General features: G+C 46.6%; 1 protein-coding gene across 1 annotated transcript in view; it reads right to left on the minus strand.

Moving 5' to 3' along the window:
- Positions 1-21,475, minus strand: part of AGBL4 (AGBL carboxypeptidase 4) — a 900,343-nt gene that overhangs the window by 311,375 nt on the left and 567,493 nt on the right. Inside the window, exon 5 of the mRNA XM_020987710.2 lies at positions 15,780-15,996. Within this exon, the coding sequence (XP_020843369.1) occupies positions 15,780-15,996 (217 nt within the window). The remainder of the gene's footprint in view (positions 1-15,779; positions 15,997-21,475) is intronic.

A 21,475-nucleotide genomic window follows, 5' to 3' on the forward strand; every position in this document is an offset into this window, starting at 1 on the left:
TCTGAGATGACACACCCATTCCTCAGTCTGGCATTCGAGGCTCTCCAACACTAGCTCTAACTGGACCTCCAAGTCACCCCAGTGCACCCCAATATTTGCTAATATCCAAAGACACAGTTGCTGGCTTTACCACATCTCGGTCTTTCCTCACAGAGCTCTTTGTGCTGAGAATGCCTTCCCTTTCATCTCAACCACAAACACAAACTCTCCTGTTTGGCCTTCGCAGCTCTTCACAATTCAGCGTCAGCCGAGCCTCTCCATCCCACCGCACCTGGCCTGCCATCTACAAGACGCCAATCGCATCTTAGACACTTACTAACACTGAAACATACTAGGCCACAGTTTCCTCACATGTCGAGTGTGCCTGGGCACAAATACAGGCCAAGAGGAAACAAAATCATCACTTTCTGTGGATGATGATGCCTTGTTTAGAAAACCCTGAAGAGTCCGTCCACCAAAAATTAATAGAAACAATGAAGTCAGCAAAGTTGAAAAATATCCGCTAAGTCCACATAAATCACCAGCATCCCCGTGAGTTATCTAGAGAGCCCAGCAGGAAGAGATAGAAAGAGACTTTCTATTCAAAAGAACTACTGAAGTCATGAGAGATTTGGGAGTGTATCCACTGGGATGTGCCCAGGAACTTTATGAATTGAGCTCTAAAACACTCCTTGCAGAAATATAGACCCGAATACTGAGGGAAACATTAATTGCTCATGAGTAGATCAAGTCAATATAATAGAAATGATTCATCCTAAGTTAATTTACTATAATGAGTGCTATACCAAACTATCGAAAGAATGTTTTATAGAGTGAAAAAATAACAAAATTTATATATAGAAACAAAAGGCCAAGAAGCTCAAAGGCAATGATGAAAAAAAAATGAGGAGCAAGGTGAGGGGAAGGGTCTATCAGTGCCAGATCTCAAACTGGACTCTAAAGCAGTCATCATTAAAATGATTGGTAATGGCTGAAAAACAGAGGTTGATTAGTGGAACAGATGAAATGCCCAACATACAAAATCAAACAACACAACAGCCTAGTGTTTGATCACCCAAAGACCCTAGTTACTGGGGAGATGATTGGACACAAACTGCTGGACCAGCTGGACAAGAAACTAGGTCTAGACCAACAGCTCACACGATACACCAAGATGAGCTCCAAATGGGCACACGACTCAGACATAATGGATGAGAAACGGATAAACAAATTAGCTGAGCAAGGAAGAAATTACCTTTCGAATCTGTGGAAAGGGGAAGAATGCATAGCCAGACAAGCAATGAAAAGGATAACAGAAGAAAATGGACCATTTTGATCATATAAATTTAACAGCTTCTGCACAATTAAATCTAATAGAGTTAAAATTAGAAGGGAAAGAGGCCCGTAGGAGAAAAAAAATCTTTGTATCAAGTTTCTCTGATAAAAGTCTTATACACAAGACATAGAAGAGTTAATACAAATTTATAAAACTAAGAGCCATTCTCCAATAGGTAACTGGTTAAAGGATATGAACAAAGGGAGAAATACAAATTACCAGAAACCATATGAAAAATAATCTAAATCACTAGTCATTAGAGAAGTGCCAATTAATGTCATCAAGGCACCAAGCATTTATTGAGCACTTCCTCTGTACTGTGCAAAGCCCTGGAAATACAGATACAAGCAAAAAGCCATTTCCTGCCCTCAACAAACTTAAATTCTAATGGGGAAAGATGACACACAAAAGGAAGCTGAAGAGGGTGGGGAACAATGTGATGAGGAAGACCAAGAAAGGTGTGGAGTATGGCTGGCTCATGCACTTCAAAATGGAGGTTCTGGAAGGAATTTACTCATGGGAGAAGGAACATGGAGGGATCTTCGAGGGTGAGAAAACGGAAAAAAAACATTTATAAAGAATGCCTCAGTGTGCTAGGCACTGTGCCTGTTTACAAATATATCTCATTTGATCTTCACAACAACCCTGGGAAATGCTGTTATTACTCCTATTTTATAGTTGAGGAAACTGAGGCAAAGAAGTGAAGTGATTTGCCCAGGGTCACACAGCTACTAAGTGTCTGAGGCTGGATTTGAACTCAGGTCTTCCTGATTCTGATGCCCAGTCTGATGTATTATTTAGCTGCCTCTAGCTGAGAGGGCTGAAGGGGCATAGTGGTAAAGCCCAGAAAGTCAGAAACAACTGGAGGTTTCACCTCAAACCCATGAGACAAAGAAGTAAAGATGGCAGAAGAAGAAACTAATAAATGTGGTACGAGCTGTGGGAAAAAAGCCCCCTACTGACCATACTGTTGGTAGAACTGTAAACTGGTCCAGCCAGCGTAGGAAGGAATTTCCAACCATGTCCCCAAAGTTAATAAATACATACACTTTTGACTCAGCAGTACCACAACTGGGCCTGTACCCCAAAGAGGTAAAGGGACTGTATGGACAAAACTATGCAGAGCAGCTCTTCTCACTAGTAGACAAAAAAACATAAATTAAGGGGCATCCTCCTACTGCGGAATGGCTGAACAGACTGTAACATATGAATGTAATGGAAAATTACTCTGTCTTAAGAAATGGTGAAATGGACAGTTCCAAGGAAACCGAGAAGACCTTTATGGACTGATGCAGAGCAAAGTGAGCAGAGCCAGAAGAAATAATTACAACGGCAGCAACACTGGGGAGAAAATGATCTGGAAAGACTTTAGAAGTCTGGTCAATATGATGCTAAACCACAGCGATGAAGCATGGCCTCCATCTCCTTTGAGGGAAGTGACACACTTAAAATGCAGAGAGGGACACACGATTTTGGACGTGGCAACGTGGGATGGATTATCATGAGGGTTTTTATATTTCATATTTTTTTCATGCTACCCACTGGGGGCAGGGGGGCAGGGAGCCACAGATTATAAGTGCATAATAAAATAAAGAAAAATAAAACTAAGGGATTGGACTCAGTAACCTCTAAAGTCTCGTCAAGGTCAAAATCTAAGATCGTCTCCCTTTGTTGCATCTGGAATGCCCCCTTCTTCATTTCTACCTCTTGGAATCTCTCCCTAGCTTCTACCAAAGCTCAGCTTCAGCCTCCACTCCTACAGGGCCCTTTCCCCTCAATTACTAGTGCTCCCCTCTCCACAAATCACTCTGTGTTTGCTATTTTTAGTTCATTTATATGTGTGCATGTTGTTTTCCTAAATAGAATATCAGCCTCTTGAAGGCAGAATCTGCTTTTTTTTTTCTTTGAGTCTCCCCAACTCACACAGAGTCCCTAGTAGGTGATTTGTGAAAGCTGTCTTACCGTCTTTCCTAGCTCCGAAATTCTGTGCTTGGAGGGCCTTCTCAGCTTTGACATCACATGTTCTAAGGTTTCTCCCATCTGTCTCTGACATTCCCTGGTCCAAGTTCTAAGAGCTCTACCAGTCCTGAAAGTCTCTACTCTCTGTTCCAAGGCATCTGCCAGCTTTGCCTTTCTTCAAATTCCCTCCCAGCTCTGACATTCCATCTTGTGTTCTCCAGTTCTTCCGGCCTCTGACATTCTATATTCGGGGAACTTTCTATGTTCTAAGGCCCCCAATAGCTGTAGGCCTCAGTTCTAGGCCTTCACCTCTCAGGGTTTCCTGGAAAATGGAGTCATGGTCTGGAACTCTCCATTCCCATTTCCAGCCATTTGCCTTTTTTCCCGTAGAATGGCACCACATAAAGCCGACCTAGTTAGACAAAGTTCTGAAACTTTTAAATATGCATGAATGTTATTGAATGGAATAAAGAGGCTGAAATAAAATGGTTGCAGTGAATATTAATATCTTATTATAATCCAATTTAATGCTGAAAATACGACTGCAACAGAATTTTCTGCAACATAAAATCTGGGAAAGAAAATGTCTCCATTCTTTTTTCAGGAAATAATCACCCTTTTCAACTCAAACGGCAGTAAATAAGCAGCAAAGACCAGCTGAAGGAAGGCGCCTGAGATAAAGAATTCAGAAAACAATGACAGTCTCTGCCCTCTGAGAGACGCTTTGAGCTCAGGGGGCCAAGAGGGAGCCTCAGCCTGGGATCTGTGCAGGGAAGGGAGCTCTTTGGGGACATCCTGACAGAGGGTGGGAAGATGGCTAAGCTTGAGTCAGAAGCAGCCTCTGGGCTTTGGGAGGGGAGGGCTCATCCTCTCTCCTGACTTTCTCAGCCCAAGGGCAGAAATGCAGCTTGGTATAGTGAGGAAAAGCCTGGCTTTGGGGTAAGAGGAGCCAGGTTCAAATCCTCATTCTGCTGCTCACCACCTGCAGGAACCTGGGCAAATTCTAGAACCATGACCCCATGGAGAGTGGGCTGGGGAGCTGAGGAAGGAAAGAGGGGAGTCCCAGGCTTGAGGATCTCAGCAGGACCATGCCTTAGCCCAACAACATTCCCACCAAGTGGTCTTCTTTTGGGGGCCAAGGAAAACCAGTCTGATTCACAAGATTACAGAGCCAGGGCTGGAAGACACTTAGAGGTAACCCAGCCTGACTTCCTCCTTTGCCAGTGAGGAAACTGAGGTCCAGGGAAGGTTAGTAATGCAGGGCCTGAGCTGGAGAGCGAACATGCAAGCCCAGAGTTTCTGACATCAAATCCAGGGCTCTCCCACTTCTACTGGGGTCATCTTTGACTCTCACCTGCCCCCTTCCCACCTTTTATTCAATTAATTGCCAAGTCCTGTTGATTCTACAGCCACAAAGGCTGTCATATCCAGCCCGTTATCTCTGCTCAGGAAGCCACAGCCCAGGCCCTCATCTCCTCTCTCCTGGACTCCTGCAACAGCCTCCTAATTGGCCGCCCAGCCTACAGGTGCTTCCCCCTCTTGGAAGCTGCCCAAGAGACTGTGAAAGGCCCACGTCCAACCACAGCACTCCCTTGCCCAAAGAGCTCCAGGGCTCCCTACTGCCTCCAGGGCAAGCCACAGACTCGTCATCCTGACACTGAAGTCCTCCCACCATCTGGTTCCCAGCTGCCTCCAGTCTACGGTCACATTATTCTCCATTCACGCTCTATACAACCGAGCTGAACTAGGGGTCTCCCTGTTTACCTAACTTAACGTGCCATCTCCTGCTTCAATGTGTCCCTACAAGGAAACCATGGGCCCTCCTTCCCCCCCATTCCTGGGCGATGCTTCTTCCTCACTGCTCTTCGCAGAACCTTCACCTTCTTCAAGGTTTAGCTCTGTAGTCACTTCCTTCCGTCTGGTCACAGCTGAAGAGGAATTCCTCCACAGGATAAGTTTAGTGACTTGCCTGCTTCAGCACGACAGTCAGAATCATCGTCACCCTGAAGTATTTTTTTATTTTTTTTTCTTGTTTATTAATTTATTTATTTTTAGTTTTTAACATTCACTTCCACAAGATTGAGTTTCAAATTTTCTCCTCATCTTTTCCCTCCCCCCACCCCAAAATGGCATGCATTCTGAATACCCCTTCCCCTAATGTGCCCTCCCTTCTATCTTCCCCCCTTCTCTTATCTCCTTCTCCTATTTTCCTGTGGGGCAGGACAGATTTCTATGCCCCATTTCCTGTATTTCTTATTTTCCAGTTGCATGTGAAAACAATTTTTAACATTTGTTTTTAAAACTTCAGGTTCCAAATTTTCTCCCTTCCTCCCTCCCCACCCACCCTCATTGAGAAGGCAAGCAACTTGATACAGGCTATACACGTGTAGTCATGCAAAACACTTCCATAATAGCCATGTTGTGAAAAACTAACTATATTTCCCTTCATCCTATCTCACCCTCCACTTATTGTACTCTCTCCTTTGACTCTGTCCCTCCTCAAAAAGGGTTTGCTTCTGATTACCTCCTCCCTCAATCTGCCCTCCCCTTTATCATCCCCCTGCTCTCTTATCCCCTTGATAATTTCTTGAAAGATGATGTCTAGGCTCTTTTTTTGATCATGGCTTTCGGGTAGTCCAATAATTTTTAAATTCTCTCTCCTGGATCTATTTTCCAGGTCAGTTGTTTTTCCAATGAGATATTTCACATTGTCTTCTATTTTTTAATTCTTTTGGATTTGTTTTACAGGGTCTTGATTTCTCATAAAGTCACTAGCTTCCAATTGCTCTATTCTAATTTTTAAGGAAGTATTTTCTTCAGTAAGCTTTTGGACATCCTTTTCCATCTGGCCAATTTTGCTTTTTAGGGCATTCTTCTCCTCATTGGCTTTTTAGACCTCTTTTGCCATTTGGGTTACGCTATTTTTTAAGGTGTTATTTTCTTCAGTATTTTTTGGGGTCTCCTTTAGCAAGCTGTTGACTTGTTTTTCATGATTTTCTTGCATCACTCTCATTTCTCTTCCCAGTTTTTTTCCCTCTACTTCTCTTACTTGCTTCTCAAAATCCCTTTTGAGCTCTTCCAAGGCCTGGGCCTGATTCATATTTTTCTTGGAGGCTTTGGATGTAGGAGCTTTGACTTTGTTGTTTTTCTTCTGGTTGTATGTTTTGATCTTCTTTGTCATCAAAGTAAGATAATATAGTCTGACTCTTTTTGTGCTGCTTGCTCATGATCCTGGACAATTATTTGAGTTTTAAACTCTTTGTTAAGGTAAGAGTCTGCTTCCAATGTGGAGAATGTACTGTCCCAAGCTTTGGGGTTTTTGTACAGCTGTTTTCAGAGATACTTCTAGGGACCTGTAAATTTTCTGTTCTTCCAAGGTGGTATGATCAAGGGCAAGGCGTTTACTCCTTTCCTGGCCTGTGCTTTGGTCTATGAGTGACTACAAGCACTCTTTCCTGCCTTGGAACTGGGAGAAGGATTTTCTCTCTACCACCACTACAAGCTCCACCGTGCCAGCGCTCCTCCTCACCCCAGCACTGCCACCCAGAACTGCGACCCAGATCCAAGCACGGGCAAAGCAAGAGAATCCTGCCTCAGCAACAACAAAGTGATCCCTGCAGTCCCCCTCTGATCAGATGCTCAATTCCCCTTCTGTCTGTGGGCCAAGAGCTCAGGAAGCAGCCACCACCCCAGGTCTGCATCAGGACTGGGGCTGGGACTGAGCTCCTCTCTCACTGGGGTCACAGACCTTTTCTACTGATCTAAGCTGTCTTTGGCGTTTGTGGGTCGAGAAGTCTGCAAACTGCCCCAGCTGCTCACGATTCAGTCCTCTGAAGTCTGCTCCATGGTTCGCTGAGGCCTGGTCTTTGCCTGCGCGCCCACGCTGAACTGCGTTCCTCTCACAGTCTGGCACAACAGACCTTTCCAATCAACCATCCAGGTTGTCTTGGGCTGGAAATTTGTTTCACTTTGTCTTTTTGTGGGTTCTGCTGCTCTAGAATTTGTTTAGAGGCATTTTTACAGGTATCTGGAGGGCTTTGGGAGAGAGCTCAAGCAAGTCACTGCTTTCACTCCACCATCTTGGTTCCCCACCCTGAAGTACTGGGGGAGGGGCTTCCTGCTCTGGGCTCGAGGAGGAAGCTCAGATCTCATACCCCATCTAGGACACATATAATTATGGGACAGAACCATAACAGTTGAGTCTTTACACATTCAGGGCCCTCAGATCCAAAGAGTGTCAGGGCTGGAGGAGATCTTGGGGGTCATGTCAAACTTCCTCAGTTCAGAGAAGGAAATTGAGGCCCAGAGAGAGGATGTGACTTCTTCCCAGTGACACGGGGATCTCGGCAGGGCTAGCAATGGTCTCTGTGTCCTAAGTCCAGATCCAATGCTCTTGCCTTCCTTCTGAGGGGGGACCCACACTTTCCTCCCTCTCTCACTGCTGAAGGTCTGGACCAGCCATCCCTCATTCTCTTGGCTTTCTCCATCAGTCACCCAGCAGAGCTACCTTCCAAACAAAGGGTCCCAGCACACTGGGAGGACAATCTCCCTTCCCCTTCTCCTGAGGGTTCGTGGGAGGAGAGGGATGGCAGGACGCTAAATCTCCTTCCTAAGAGCCCAGAATGGGGGAGGTGAGGATACTGGAGGATGCTGGGGATGTTTTCCTCTCTCCCCTCCCCTTGTGGAGCCTCAGTTTCCTTCTCTGTAAAATAAGATGGTTCAGGAAATGACTTCATACATATCTTCCAGATCAAATACTGTGTTCCAAAATTCTATGGTCTCTGTTTTAACAATTACTCTTCTATGTTCTAAAGCCTTTGCCAGTTAGGACATTTTATATGTTAAGTTCTTTGGACTATTCCATGGTTGACATCCCATGTTCCAAGTTCTAAGATCCCTCCCAGCTCTGATAGTCTATGGTCTAAAGTCTCAACATTACAGGGGTCTTTAATCTCTTCCATCTCTGATACTCCATGTTCTATGTTCTAGGGGCTCTTCAATGGCTGACATCCCATGTTTCGAGTTCTAAGGTCCTTTCTGACTCCTACATTTCAGGCCCGACAGTCCCACTCCATTCTGACATCCTCCATTCTCTAAGATTTCCAGCTTTTTTGGCACTCTGCATTCTAATGTTCTGTCTTCTGAGATCTCATTCATCTCTGACATCTCCTGATCCATGATTCTGAGACCTGAGCAGAGTCAGGCACGGATGCAGAGTTTTTTGAATAAACCAAGGATGGTGGTAAAACCATCAACCAATACACAACTGATCACGTACAGTCGGGGCAGCCCGAAGCACTGGGTTCCATCAGCTGCATCGCCTGCCTCCCTCCCAGCCTCACACAGCTCCTTCACACCTCATGTCTCCTTGTTCAACAGGGGGTCAGTGTGAAGCCGGCCCTCCCCAGCCTTCCCAGACTCTTGGCTCCAAGGAGGCAGGCTTGTTCCAGCAGGACCCACTGCCTGCAAGTGTCTTTTCTGCAAGCCCAGCTGCCTCCTGGGGATCAAGGATATGTGCGTCTTCAGTTAATCTCAGCTCTCTGTAGGGAGAAGAAGTCAAAGGGTGCTTCATGAAGTGGCCCGTCAGAGCAAAGCCAAAGGCATCCAAGGCAGGAGGCAGAGTGGCCGTGCTGCACGAGGCTCGGAGCAGATAGCATTCCACCAAGCTCTCCAGGGCCCAGCTTATAGACAGAGCAGGCCGATTAGCACCTTCCAACAATTACCCAATTTAAAACTCAGCCAAAAGGGGTATTAGCATTATTTCTTGTAATCATGCTGGGGTCCCCGGATCAGTGGAGATGCTCTCGGCTTTCAGCAGAGGGTGACAGATGGGCCAGGACCAAGAGGCTGTTAGCAGAGGAGGCAGAGGACAAATCTGTGTCCTCCCCTTCCACTTCCCTTTCCAGTCACAGCCTTCACAACCCTTCAGCATGTCTGGAGCTCAGGCCTTCCTCAAGAAACCCAATTCTGGGACCCCCTTCTCCATCAGGAAGGCAGCCCTGACTGCCAGCAGGAATGCCCTGCCCCTCCCAGCACTTCCATAACTGGCTTGTACGGACTCCTTTGTGCATGTTTGCTCACTTTTCTGTAGTGCTCCCATGAGGAGGTGGTGACTCTGGGTTCTCCAAAGCAATGGCAGTCCCACAAGATAGGGAAGGGATGGGGTAGGAGATGTGGTAGAAAGCCTGCTGGTCTGGGTTTGCATCTCCATTCTGCTAACTCACTAGCTATGTGACTCTAGACAAGTCACTTTTCCTCTCAGAGACTCAATTTCCCCATCTGTAAAATGGGTATGATGACCTTGGCACTCCCTTCTCCATAGGCTTCTAAGCACAGGATGGTGCTTTGGGACCCCTGAGGAAGAAGAGACATGAATTGCTGTTGGGGCCGGGCTTGGCATGTCATCAGTGTATGGAAAGGAAGGTCCAGGGGCTCAAAGTTGCCCAGGGCTAAGGATACTTGCCTGGTATGTGGCAGCCTCCTGACAGGAGAGAGCAGTCCTTTATCTCATCTGCCTTTCAGCTGACATTTCTATAGTGCTTTAGGGCAAGCATACAAACCCTTAATAAAAACATCATGTGTCTCATTTGATCCTTGTACCAACACTGGGAGGTTAAAGGCTGAAAGAATTCCTTTTCCTAATTCTGAGATGAGGAAACTAAGGCCCAGAGAAGTGATTTACCCAAGCTCATACCGACTAAGTAAGGATTTGAACTCAGGTCCTGTGACTCCAAGTTCAGTACTCTTTCCACTATACTCAACCCCCCCCCCTCCCCAAAGGGATTAGGGGTTGGACATGACAGCCTCTCAAACCAGCCTTGGGGAGGAGCTGGCCCTGTGCTCAGCGCTCAGAGGATCCAAGGAGAAACGGAGCCCCTTTGTCCTCCCCAAGGACCTGACACAAAATGAGAAGCAGGGAGTAAAATGGAGAACACACCTGGGGGCACGAGTGGACCCTGGCTGTGGGTGTGGAAGGACAGGAAGCAATGCCCCAGTGACCTCGCAGCAGGAAGAACCCACGGCTCAGGAGACTGACAAGGGAGGGACCGGCCCAGTCTCTCCTGCAGATCAAGACTCTTGAGGCTCTCTCTGGAGGGGGCAGGGGAGAAGTCTGGTCCCCTTCCTTGCCCTCCCCCTCTGCACTCTCAATGCAGAGTGGTGCCCGCTCTCAAATGGCAGTGAGCACAGGAAGGTAGGAAATACTCAGCCTACTATGCCCCGAGCACTGTGCGCAGCACTTTACAAAGACAATCTCACCGATCCTCTCAACAACCCTGCAAGGTAGCGCTGTTATTTTCCCCATTTTACAACAAAAGGAAAATGACAAATATTGGAGGGGCTGTAGGATAACATGAACGCCAATACACTGTTGGTGGACCTGTCAATAGTTACAACAATTCTGGAAAGAAATGTGCAATTACATTTTAAAAAGTCACTAAACAGTGTGTGTCCTATGACCCAGCTACATCACTGCTAGGTCTATACCCAAGAATGAAAGAAAAAACAAAACAAAACAAAACCAGGAAACTAAGAGGATATTGAACCATTAAGGAATGGCTTAATATGCTCCGATACAGAAACGTGATGGCATACTATTTTGATGGGGGAAAAAAGCAGGAAAGAGATGATTTCAAAGAGACATGGAAAAATTTGTATAAACTGACAAAAGAGTAGTGAGCAGAACCAGGGAACCAATTTATATTCTAACATTAATATTATACAAATGAACAATTTCAAGGACTTTTGAAAAGTGATAAAAATTTATACAGCAACAACAACATTATAAAAATAAACAACTTTGAAAGCATTAAGAATCATGACCAAGCAATATGATGACCAGTCATGATTCCAGACCGATGATGAAACACACCAGAGAAGTGACAGACTTAGGGGCAGGATGAGACGTGCGTGTGCTTTTGTATATAGTCATCAAAAGAATTTGATTTGTTTGATGATTCATATTGATTTCAAGAAATTTTCTTTTCTTTCTTTTTTTTCCCAAATGGGAGAGGAGGAGAGAAAATGGATTTCAGTTAATTTTTAAAAAACAAAGAAATGGGGAAGAGGTCCTACAGGTGTGAAATGTCACATGCACTTTCAGATGAGGTCACTGCATAATTGATTTTACCTGTTTCACTTTGTTATAAGAATAAACATTTATAATGTAAAAATAAAACATCAGTAAAACTTTTAACAAAAGGAAATAAATAGCTGTCCCTTACCTGATTGCTACTGTACAGGAATACCTTTCTACTCCTTGCTTTGAGGAGAATCAAGGAATGGGCTAAACCTAAGCTATAAGTAAATCTTCACTGGGATGTTGGTGTGGGGGACCCAAAAGTATAAGAAAAAGACCCCAACCCTTTGCTGAGGTTGTCAGACTCCCCCGGGACCAATATTGGTTACCCTGTGCATGGATCTAGAGAAGAAAGCTCTTCATCGGAGAGGGCATGGTACCTCAGCCCTCTGGACCAAACAGGTTTTAATGGTTAGATAATTATAACATAATTCATGTCAGAATGTAATGTGCCCTTAGAAAAAAGGGGCTAATCCAAGGGGCGTGAGAGATTCCAATCAGCAAGAATCACTTCTAATGGGGAAGATGGGGAGGAATCAGGGACAGATTCATGGAGGAGGATTCACATAGGAGCTGAGCCCTCAAGGAAGAAAAGGATTCTAAGAGATGGTGAGAAGGGCAGTTGAAAGGGACGCCTGTACAAATTGTAGGCCAGATGGAAATGCCAGGAGAAGAAGAGGGACTAGCTTGTGCCCAACATGGCTGGACTTTGAGGGCATGGCAGGGAGAAATGGAAAGCAAGGTTGGAAAGGAAGGCTGTGGCCTGACTATCGAGGGCCCAGGGGAAGCAATGTACCCATAGGGCCTGCAGGCGCTGCTTCTGGCTGGGAGAGGGATGAGCACACGTTTCTTCATTTCCACAGCTGGCGACAAGGAGCTGTCTGGTTCCAACCCCTGCATCTCTGCCTCCTTCCCATCCTACCCCAAGCTGGCTGTTTGCTTGTTTACCCTCTCATCTTGTAATTATTGTGCCTCCAAATTAGAAGGGGGATTAACTAATTACAGACTTGTCAGGCTCCTTTGGAAGTGAGAACTGTTCATCCCTAAAAAGGGTGCTCAGCAGGATCATGAGGATGGGGGGCCATGCCTCCAAGAAGGTCAGTCTCTGAGCTCACTGGCTCCACACAGCTCTAGGACACCTCGCTATCCACAGGGACTTGGTCCCCACACCCTCTGATCCCTCCTCCACAATCTGCTGGGAGAATCATCCTTCTGAAGAGATCCTGGAATCCCAGAAGCTCAGGGTTGGAAAGCACTTTGGGGAAGGATTCCTATAGGATCTAGAGCCGGGAAAATGGCAGCTATTGGGAGGGAGCACCCAAAGAGCAGAAGAAAAGATGTATGCAGAGAGGATATGGATGACTGAGTTCAGAGGAACATCCATGTTGTGAAGCAGGGTACCACAAAACAGGACTGGAAAGGTGGGCAGCTCTTGAGAGCCTTAAATGCCAGGCCAAGCTATCTGCATTTGACCTCTAGAAAATGGGGAGCCACTGATGAGTCGTGATCAGCTTTGGAATAAAGGAGCTTTTTTCTTTTCTAATGGATACATAGCAAGTTTCAGGAAAATACAATGAATCCATTGAGGATGGGCGACTGGTCACTTGTTGAGCTTAACACGAACAGACGTCAGTGCTTCAAGGATGTGATTCTGTTTATGTGGGCACCGCCTTTGTTAACACAAGGCTACAGCCCCTCTACATCTTAGTAGGTGGTCTTCAAGAATTTCTGTGATTAAATTTTTAAAACTCTAGTAACAAAACCTTCAAGAACCCAGGGTGACCTCCATGATACAATGAGGGGCTTTTGTAGACGTAAAAATAGAAATATTGTGTGGATTACATGTAATTTATAGTCAAGAATTCAATGAATTCCATTCATTAATATGGGAACTATTATATATAGGTCAAAGAACAGAAGTTTCAAAGACATTGGAAAGTTCTGGAAAATGAACATGTGTTTAAGTTGTGAGAAGCAATTAAGGCGATGCGTGTAAAGTGGGTTCACAAACCTTGATGCATAATATAAATATCAGTAGGTTCATTATAGTTGTATTGTAACTTAAGCAATAAATGTTCTAATTTCTCTCATTAAACAAAAATTGTGATCAGGAGAGTGGCATGGTCCAACCTGTGCCTTGGGAAGGTGCTTCATGGCTGAATGAGTGGATGTGAGGGTCTCAGAGGCAGCCCTGATGGAGCCCTTCGACAGGGGCGCTACACAGAAGGGGGAAAGTCAATACATGACCCTCTGGTGGACTCGCTGAAGCCACGGCTGTGGGTCAGCTTCCCTGGGAGCAGCAAGATGACCCCCGGATAAACCAGCATGATACAGACGCCTCTGCTGGGGGTTCTGATCATTCCCAGCCATGCACAGCAGTTATCACCACAAGCAGTATCTCTGGGTGTATATGGCATGGGACCATTGCATATATGAATGGAACTCGGCCCTTGTCTGCACTCTCAGACCCTACCTTCGTTCTGTGTTCCCTGTCTCTCTCTGTCTCTGTCTCTCAGATATTAATGGCACTCTGCCATTGTAGGAACTCTCATAGGAGCTGCCTCTATTTTGTTTTCTGTTTCTCCCTCATGTATGAGCATGTGTTTGTGCCTCTCTCTTCTTCTAGAGCATGTCTCTGCCATTGGTCCGAGGGAAACAGACCTCTCGATCTGTGTCCCAGGGAGAAAGGGGACTCCCAGCAGGACCAGTGCTCAGGGTGCCAGGTTCATGTCCCGGGGCAACGGTCACTGATGAGAAGCAGCTCCAGACTGGTCTAGTCTGCACACATGAAGGCACAGCTCAGAACCCTGCCTCTTCCTGTGAGTGAGAATCTTCAGGATGAGAAAGCTGCTGTATACACCTTGACAATGCTGTTTATTAGACAGATATAAACTTTTTCTGCAGACCAGTAGTTCTTTATGCTACTCTATCACAATAAGCTATTTCCCACCCCATCGCTAGCATTTAACGACATGGCTCTTTAGGTCCCTTGGCATGGGTTGGGACAACAAAGGATAGGAATCTCACGACTGATATCCACAAGTGAGCCTGCAGACGCACCGACAATATCGGAGTCCCACAGGCCAACCAAAGACAATAATTAAGAGCACAGAAAATATTGTTGGGGACCCTGATGTCGCTGACCTTGATACGCAATCGCATTACCCAGACCTTATGTGTTCTCTGTACCTAAGACCTCAGGGAGCGCAAAGCACAGTGTGATGGATAAGACATTTCCTAGGTATACCCAACACAAGGGAATTTGGTCCCGTTAGAAAAAGCTACCCAAGTAACAAGACGTCTCCACCCCAAACTCCAGACTACGAATCTTAGGTAAATCAAAATACCATTTGGCTCTCTCTCTCTTCTCTCTCTCTCTCTCTCTCTCTCTCTCTCTCTCTCTCTCTCTCTCTCTCTCTGTCTCTCTCTGTCTCTCTCTCTCTCTGTCTCTGTCTCTGTCTCTCCCTCCCTCCCTTCCTCCCTCCCTCCTTCTCTCTCTCTCTCTCTCTCTCTCTCTCTCTCTCTCTCTCTCTCTCTCTCTCTCTCTCTCTTCCCCTCTCTGTCTCCCTCTCTTCCTCTCTCTCTCTCCCTCTCTCTCTCTCTCTGTCTCTCTTCCCCTCTTTGTCTCTGTCTCTGTCTCTCCCTCTCTTCCTCTCTCTCTGTCTCTCTCTCCCTCTCCCCCTCTCTCTTTCTCTCTCTGTCTCTCTGTCTCTCTCTGTCTCTCTGTCTCTCTCTGTCTCTCTCTCTCTGTCTCCCTCTCTTCCTCTCTCTCTCTCCCTCTCTCTCTGTCTCTTCTTCCCCTCTTTGTCTCTGTCTTTGTCTCTCCCTCTCTTCCTCTCTCTCTGTCTCTCTCTCCCTCTCCCCCTCTCTCTTTCTCTCTCTGTCTCTCTGTCTCTCTCTGTCTCTCTGTCTCTCTGTCTCTCTGTCTCTCTCTGTCTCTCTCTCTGTATCCCTCTCTCTCTCTCTCTCTCTCTCTCTCTCTCTCTTCTCTCTCTCTCTCTCTCTCTCTCTCTCCTCTCTCTCTCTCTGTCTGTCTGTTTCTGTCTCTCCCTCTCTCTCTCTCTCTCTCCGTCTCCCTCTCTCTCTCTCTCTCTCTCTGTCTGTCTCTGTCTCTGTCTCTCTGTCTCTCTCTCTCTCTCTCTCTCTCTCTCTCTCTCTCTCTCTCTCTCTCTCTCTCTCTCTCTCTCTCCCCCCCCCCCGCTCCTCTCCCTTTCTCTCTCCCAGCTTTCTCAAGGAACCATCACCATAACTGCAGCGGAGTAGATTATTCTAGATCACACACCCACACAGAGGTTCATGACCCCTCTGCTTCTCTTGGCCATCTGCAGGCCACCTCAGAGTAGACGAAAGGCCAGTGCCCTTCTCAAGGTTGCTGGCAGTGACCGCTGCCTTCCTGCCCTTGCAGTCCAGCCGCCCTGGGAGACTCACCACACTTAATCCCAGCTGCTCCCGGAAGAAGTAGTCCATGTCTCTTTTCTGCAGGCTGTCGAGATAGTGCTGGAATCGCGTGTACGTGTACGGGTAGCAGTACGCAAACTGATAAATGTCATCTTCCCGGTCAAAGCAGAAAGCAAAGGACATCACGTAGTTCTTGCGATGGTCTGGGCAGCGGTAATAGTACACATTTTTCGGAGGCAGTCGTTGCCTGAAAGTAACAAAACAAGAAGTATGAGAATATCCAATTCTCGTTCAGGCTGAGCAGCGAGGAAAATGACACGGAGGGCCTGGGCTCAGAAAACCGTTCATGGAGCAGCCAGGGAAAGATGGAGGCATAGCTCATCAGAACAAAGCAAGGCTTGGGATGTCAGAGCTGGAGGGGACCCAGGGCATGGAATATCGAGTGGAGAGAGACCTTGGCAGAGACAGCACAGAGTGCCAGAGCTGGGAGGCCCTTTACAACATACAAGGGGAAAGGGCAGAACCACGAAGGGCTTTAGAATCGAGAACAGGGAATGTCAGAGGTGGATAGGGCCTAGAACACACAGCCCATGATGTTTGAGGGAGGGACTGAGACAGAGCAGACTCCAACCTGGGGAGTCATTCCACAAGGGACCCACAAATCCACACACACCAAACACTCCGTTTGATCATTATTTAGCTCTAACAAAACATTCAGCTTGACTCGGTGTAAAACATAAGCAAGCGTACCTTAGGGGAATCAAATGAATGATGCGTCTTGTACACACACAGATATGTGACACGTGTGTGTTACTTTTTTCACTTGTGTATAGATGCCATTTTCGATGAGTAAAATTCAAACTCATTCAAAAGCATTTGCCAGTTCAGACTAGCCTCGTACCGTTATGCTGTCAGAGAAGTCACTTTCACGTAAGAGTCCAAGGAATTATTTGACACTACAAAGGAATACTCAGAACTGAAAAGGTTGGAAACTGCTGCATGGATTTGGGACTGAGAAGCCGGGCCATTGAGCAAGTCTCATGGGATGTCAAAGCTGGAACGGGCCTTAACAGCTGCCACAACCCAAAGAAGAGAGAGCACTCCCAAGGTTGGCTGGAAGGCTGGGAAAGCCCGGTGCATGTATCACCTCATGCAACCTTCTCAACAACCCTGGGACACAAGTGCTGCTATCATCACCATTTTACAGCTAAGGAAACTGAGGCTGAAAGAGCGTGCCCAGCATCACACAGCTAGGGACACAGCGTCACGCGTCTGAGGCAGGGATCTGAGCTCCCCCGCCCACACTCTGCCCAGAACACAGACCACGAAATGTCAGAGCTCGGACGGACTCCAGAACTAGAACAGAGGATGTTGGAGCTAGGTGAACCCTCCACCACTCAATGGCAGGGCCAATGGGGATCCTAGAACACAGAATATGGAATGGCAAAGCCAGAAGCGACCTCAGAACTTAGAAGGAAGAAAGAGCCCCTGCTTCAAGGGAGATGATAGGGCAGGAAAGGAAGAAGGCGACCTCAACACTGGGTGCCATCCTCTGGAAACTATGAGTGAGAGAATGAAAAAGCATTTATTGAGCTCTTACCAAGTGCCATGGACTCTGTCCAGCGCTGGGGATACAAACAGAAACAATGTGGGCTGTTCTGGTGGAATGGTGAAATCATGGATCCATCCCACACATCTCCACCCTACCCCCCAATCCCACGTAACCCTCCCTAGATGGGGAGCTCTGTGGAGCCCATGAGGGTAGGGACCAGACCTTGCTTTTTTAAACATTTTAAAACATTTTTATTTAAAGTTTCAAGTTCCAAATTCTATACCTCCCTCCCTCCCTCCCTCCCTTCTCCTCTCCCTGAGACGGTAGGCAGATATAGGTCATACATGTGCAATTGTGTAAAACATTTACATATTAGTCATTTTGTACAAGAAGACTCAATAAAAGAAAAAAAATGAAAGACAGAAAGTGAAAAATAGCATATTTCAGTCTGCATTTAATCAATATCAGTTCTTTCTCTGTATTGTCTTGGATCATTTTATTGCCCAGAATAGCTAAGTCATTCACAATTCTTCATGAACAATACTGCTGTCACTGTGTACAACGTTCTCCTGGTTCTGTTCCCTTCACTATCCATCAGTTCATGTAAGTCTTTCCAGGTTTTTCTAAAATCAGCCTGCTCATCATTTCTTTCTTTTTTCTTTTAGGCAATTGGGGTTAAATGACTTGCCCAGGGCCACATAGCTAGTAAGTGTCAAGTGTTTGGTCTGAGGCTGCATTTGAACTCAGGTCTTCCTGAGGTCAGGGCCAGTGCTCTATCCGCTGTGCCACCTAGCTGCCCCCTCATCATTTCTTATAGCACAATTAATATGCCATCATAATCATATACCACAACTTGTTCAGCCATTCCCCAGTTAATGGGCATCCCCTCAATTTCCAAAATTTCTTAGCCACCACAAAAAGAGCTGCTATAAATATTTTTGTACGAATAGGTCCTTTTCCCTTTTTTTGTATGTTTTTGGGATACAGATCTAGCAGTGGTATTACTAGGTCAAAGGGTATGCACATCTTCATAGCCCTTTGGGCATTGTTCCAAATTGTTCTCCAGGATGGTTGGATCAGTTCACAACTCCACCAGCATTGCATTAGTGCCCCAGTTTTCTCACATCCCCTCTAATATCCAACACTTTCTGCTTCTGTCATGTTGGTCAATCTGATAGGTATGAGGTGGTACCTTAGACTTGCTTTAATTTGCATTTCTCTGATCAACAGTGATTTAGAGCATTTTTTCATATGACCATAAATAGCTTTGATTTCTTTGTCTCAAAACTGCCTGTTCCTATCCTTTGACCATTTATCAGATGGGGAATGACTTGCTTTCTTATAAATTTGACCCGGCCTTGCTCATCTTTACTTCCCTCAAGGAGCCCTCTGGGTTCCGAACACAGCAGCTGGTGAACGATGGGCTTCATAATCACTGTGAAGAGACTTCCCCAGCCTCTTGCCCCTGCCCTTGGGTGCTGCCCGTTGCGGTCACCCAGGCCCAACACCGTGGCTGAGCTGTTCTCCTCCTGCCCTTTTGTGTGGCTATAAAGCTTGTTGACTGCTCTCCCCGTGGGAGCTGTTGCCCTTTACCTCGACATGCTGGAAATAGGCTAGCTCAAACCGGTCATTACCACCTGTGTGACCTTGAGGAAGTCACTTGACTTTCTGTAAAAAGAAGGTAAGAGGCAGTGTGGCCCCAGAGTCAGGAACACCTGGGTTCCAATCTTGCCTCTGACTTATGCTGGCTACATGACCCTGAGCAAACCAACCTTAATGTTAGCATAAGTTCTCAGTGGCCTGGCAGCTCCCTGAGGCTGTAAGTTGTAGAGAAGGTGCTTACTGGCTCTGGAAGAGGGGTTTCATCATCCACGAGTTCCCCTCACCAATGAAATTGCAAGTCCAGCCCTTGTCCCTTACCCCTTCATCGGGGGAAGATAACCTTCCTGCCTCACTGGGTTGCTGAGAAAAGTGAGTTACTATTAATGGGTTGGTACCACCTTGGAGGGAGGTCTCTAGTAGGATGCCTCAGAATGTTCAGGGCAATCTTTTTCTCAATGTCCCAGATAAAGAAAGAGAGCTTGCTTATTTAATTTGCAAATTGTCATCCCGGCCCTTGACTTTGAGCCCAAAAAGGTAAGTCGAGGCTTCAAGGAAAGACAAGCTCCCTACAAAGCTGAACCGCCCAAAAGGGGAAGGGGCTGCCTTGGGGGCGTGGGGAGAGGCCTGCAAGCAGAGAGATTTGGGGATGGTCCGCTGGAGGCGCAGCAGAGAAGCGGAGCCTCGCGTCCTTTTGGAGCAGGTGCCTCTGGGGTCCCGACCAGCTCCGAGATTCTGAAATTCCATCTCCTGAGCCCCAGGAGGGTCCTTCAACTAGAAAGTTTTCCAATAAGCCAAAAAGAGGATGCCCATTATAAAAACAAGAATAACAACAGCTACATGTATACAGAGCTTTAGGGTTTGCAAAGAGCTTTGTAAATACTATCTCCTTTGCTCCACACAATAGCCTTGTGAGGCATGTGCTGTTATTATCCCCATTTTACAGATGAGGAAACTGAGGCCGAGAGAGGTTAATTCACTTGCCCAGGGTCACACGGCTAATAAGCATTTGTGGCTGAATTTGAATTCAGATCTTCTTGACTGCAAGACCAGGGCTTTATCCACTGTACCTGTAGAATGTCAGAGCTTGTAAAGAACGGAATACAGATCCAAAACGAATACTTTTTCTGCTCAGAAGAAAACACATCTTTTCCCTCATTCCCCTAAACCTGAGGATTAAGGAAGACGGTAGCGGCAAGATGCTGCTTAGGGCACCTTGGCAAAGGTCACTTACATGTGTCAATCACCAGCTGCTCTTGGCTGAGTCCATCAAATTATTTACATAATCATAACCCCCCCCCCTTGCTGTTCCATGTCAGCTGTCTTTAGCTTGGATGTGTGCACAGGGAGAATTTCTATCTTCAACAAACCCTCTGGATTTTGGTTTAAAACTGATGGAGCAGCCGTGGCAGGGAAGCTAGTGTCTGACAGGGCCAGGAAGCAGGGAATCACAGACCCTCGGGGCTGGAAGGCTGTCGGAGGCATCAGCCCAACCTGTATCTGAATAAGGATCCCCTTGGCCAATCCTCCGTCTCGGGGCACCCTAGCCTCTGCTGGAAGGTCTCCAGGGAGCCCACTACCTCGTGAGGAGTCCATTTCACTTTTGGACAACACTCCTTGTGAAGCAGATATTTTCCCCATTCATTTTGAGCTTTTCTGGAACTTCCACCCAGGGCTTAACATGTTGTGTTTTGGGGCCAAATGGGAAAAAATAGCATCTAAGCCCTCTCCTTATGACAGCCTTTCAAATTCTTTGGGAAGGCTAGCACATGCCCCTGAGTGGCTAAACATGCCCAGTTCCTCCAAATGATCCTCATGTGTCATGAACACAGCCCCTTCCCATCGTGGTTGCCCGCCCTGGAAGCCCTCCTGTGGCACTCAGACCTAGAACTGGCCAGACCAGGGCACAAGACAGCAGGCTTTTTCACCTCCTCCTTTCTGGATGCGAAGTCTCTCTTCACGCAGCCCAAGTCCTCATTAGTCTTCTTGGCTGCCCCATCACACTACTGACTCACGCTGCGCTGCTGTCTACTCAAACCCCCAGAATCTTTCAGGCAAACTGCTGCTTAACTGTGCCTCCCCCAACTTGTACTTGTGAAACTGATACTTGAAAGTCAAATGGAAAAGTTTACATTTACCGCCACTGAATTTCACCAGCTCAGATTCAGGCCAAGTTTCCGGCCTACCAAGACCCTTTGGGATCCTGACTCTGTTCTCCACTGAGTTTGCTCTCCCTCCCAGCCTGGGGCCATCTGTGGATCTGGTGAGCCTGCCACCTATTTCTTTACCCAGGTCATTGATAAAAAGGTTAAATAACATGCCACCAAACACAGATCCCCCAAGCAGAAGGGAGCCCCTGGAGTTTTTTGAGTAGGGGGCCACTGTAATATGGCATTCCTACAGATGAGGGAACTTGGACAAGACTACCTGGCTGGTTGGTGTCAGAGTCAGTACAGGTACAAACCCAGGCACAGCTCAGGTGTTCCACAACAGCACAGCTAGAATTCCAAGGTCAGCCTTGAGGATAACACTGAAGAGTGTCTTCACAACGTGGCCCTAGCTGATCTCTGACATT

This window comes from Phascolarctos cinereus, unplaced genomic scaffold (genome assembly GCF_003287225.1).
Source record: "Phascolarctos cinereus isolate Bilbo 61053 unplaced genomic scaffold, phaCin_HiC Scaffold_5;HRSCAF=322, whole genome shotgun sequence".
NCBI lineage: Eukaryota > Metazoa > Chordata > Mammalia > Diprotodontia > Phascolarctidae > Phascolarctos > Phascolarctos cinereus.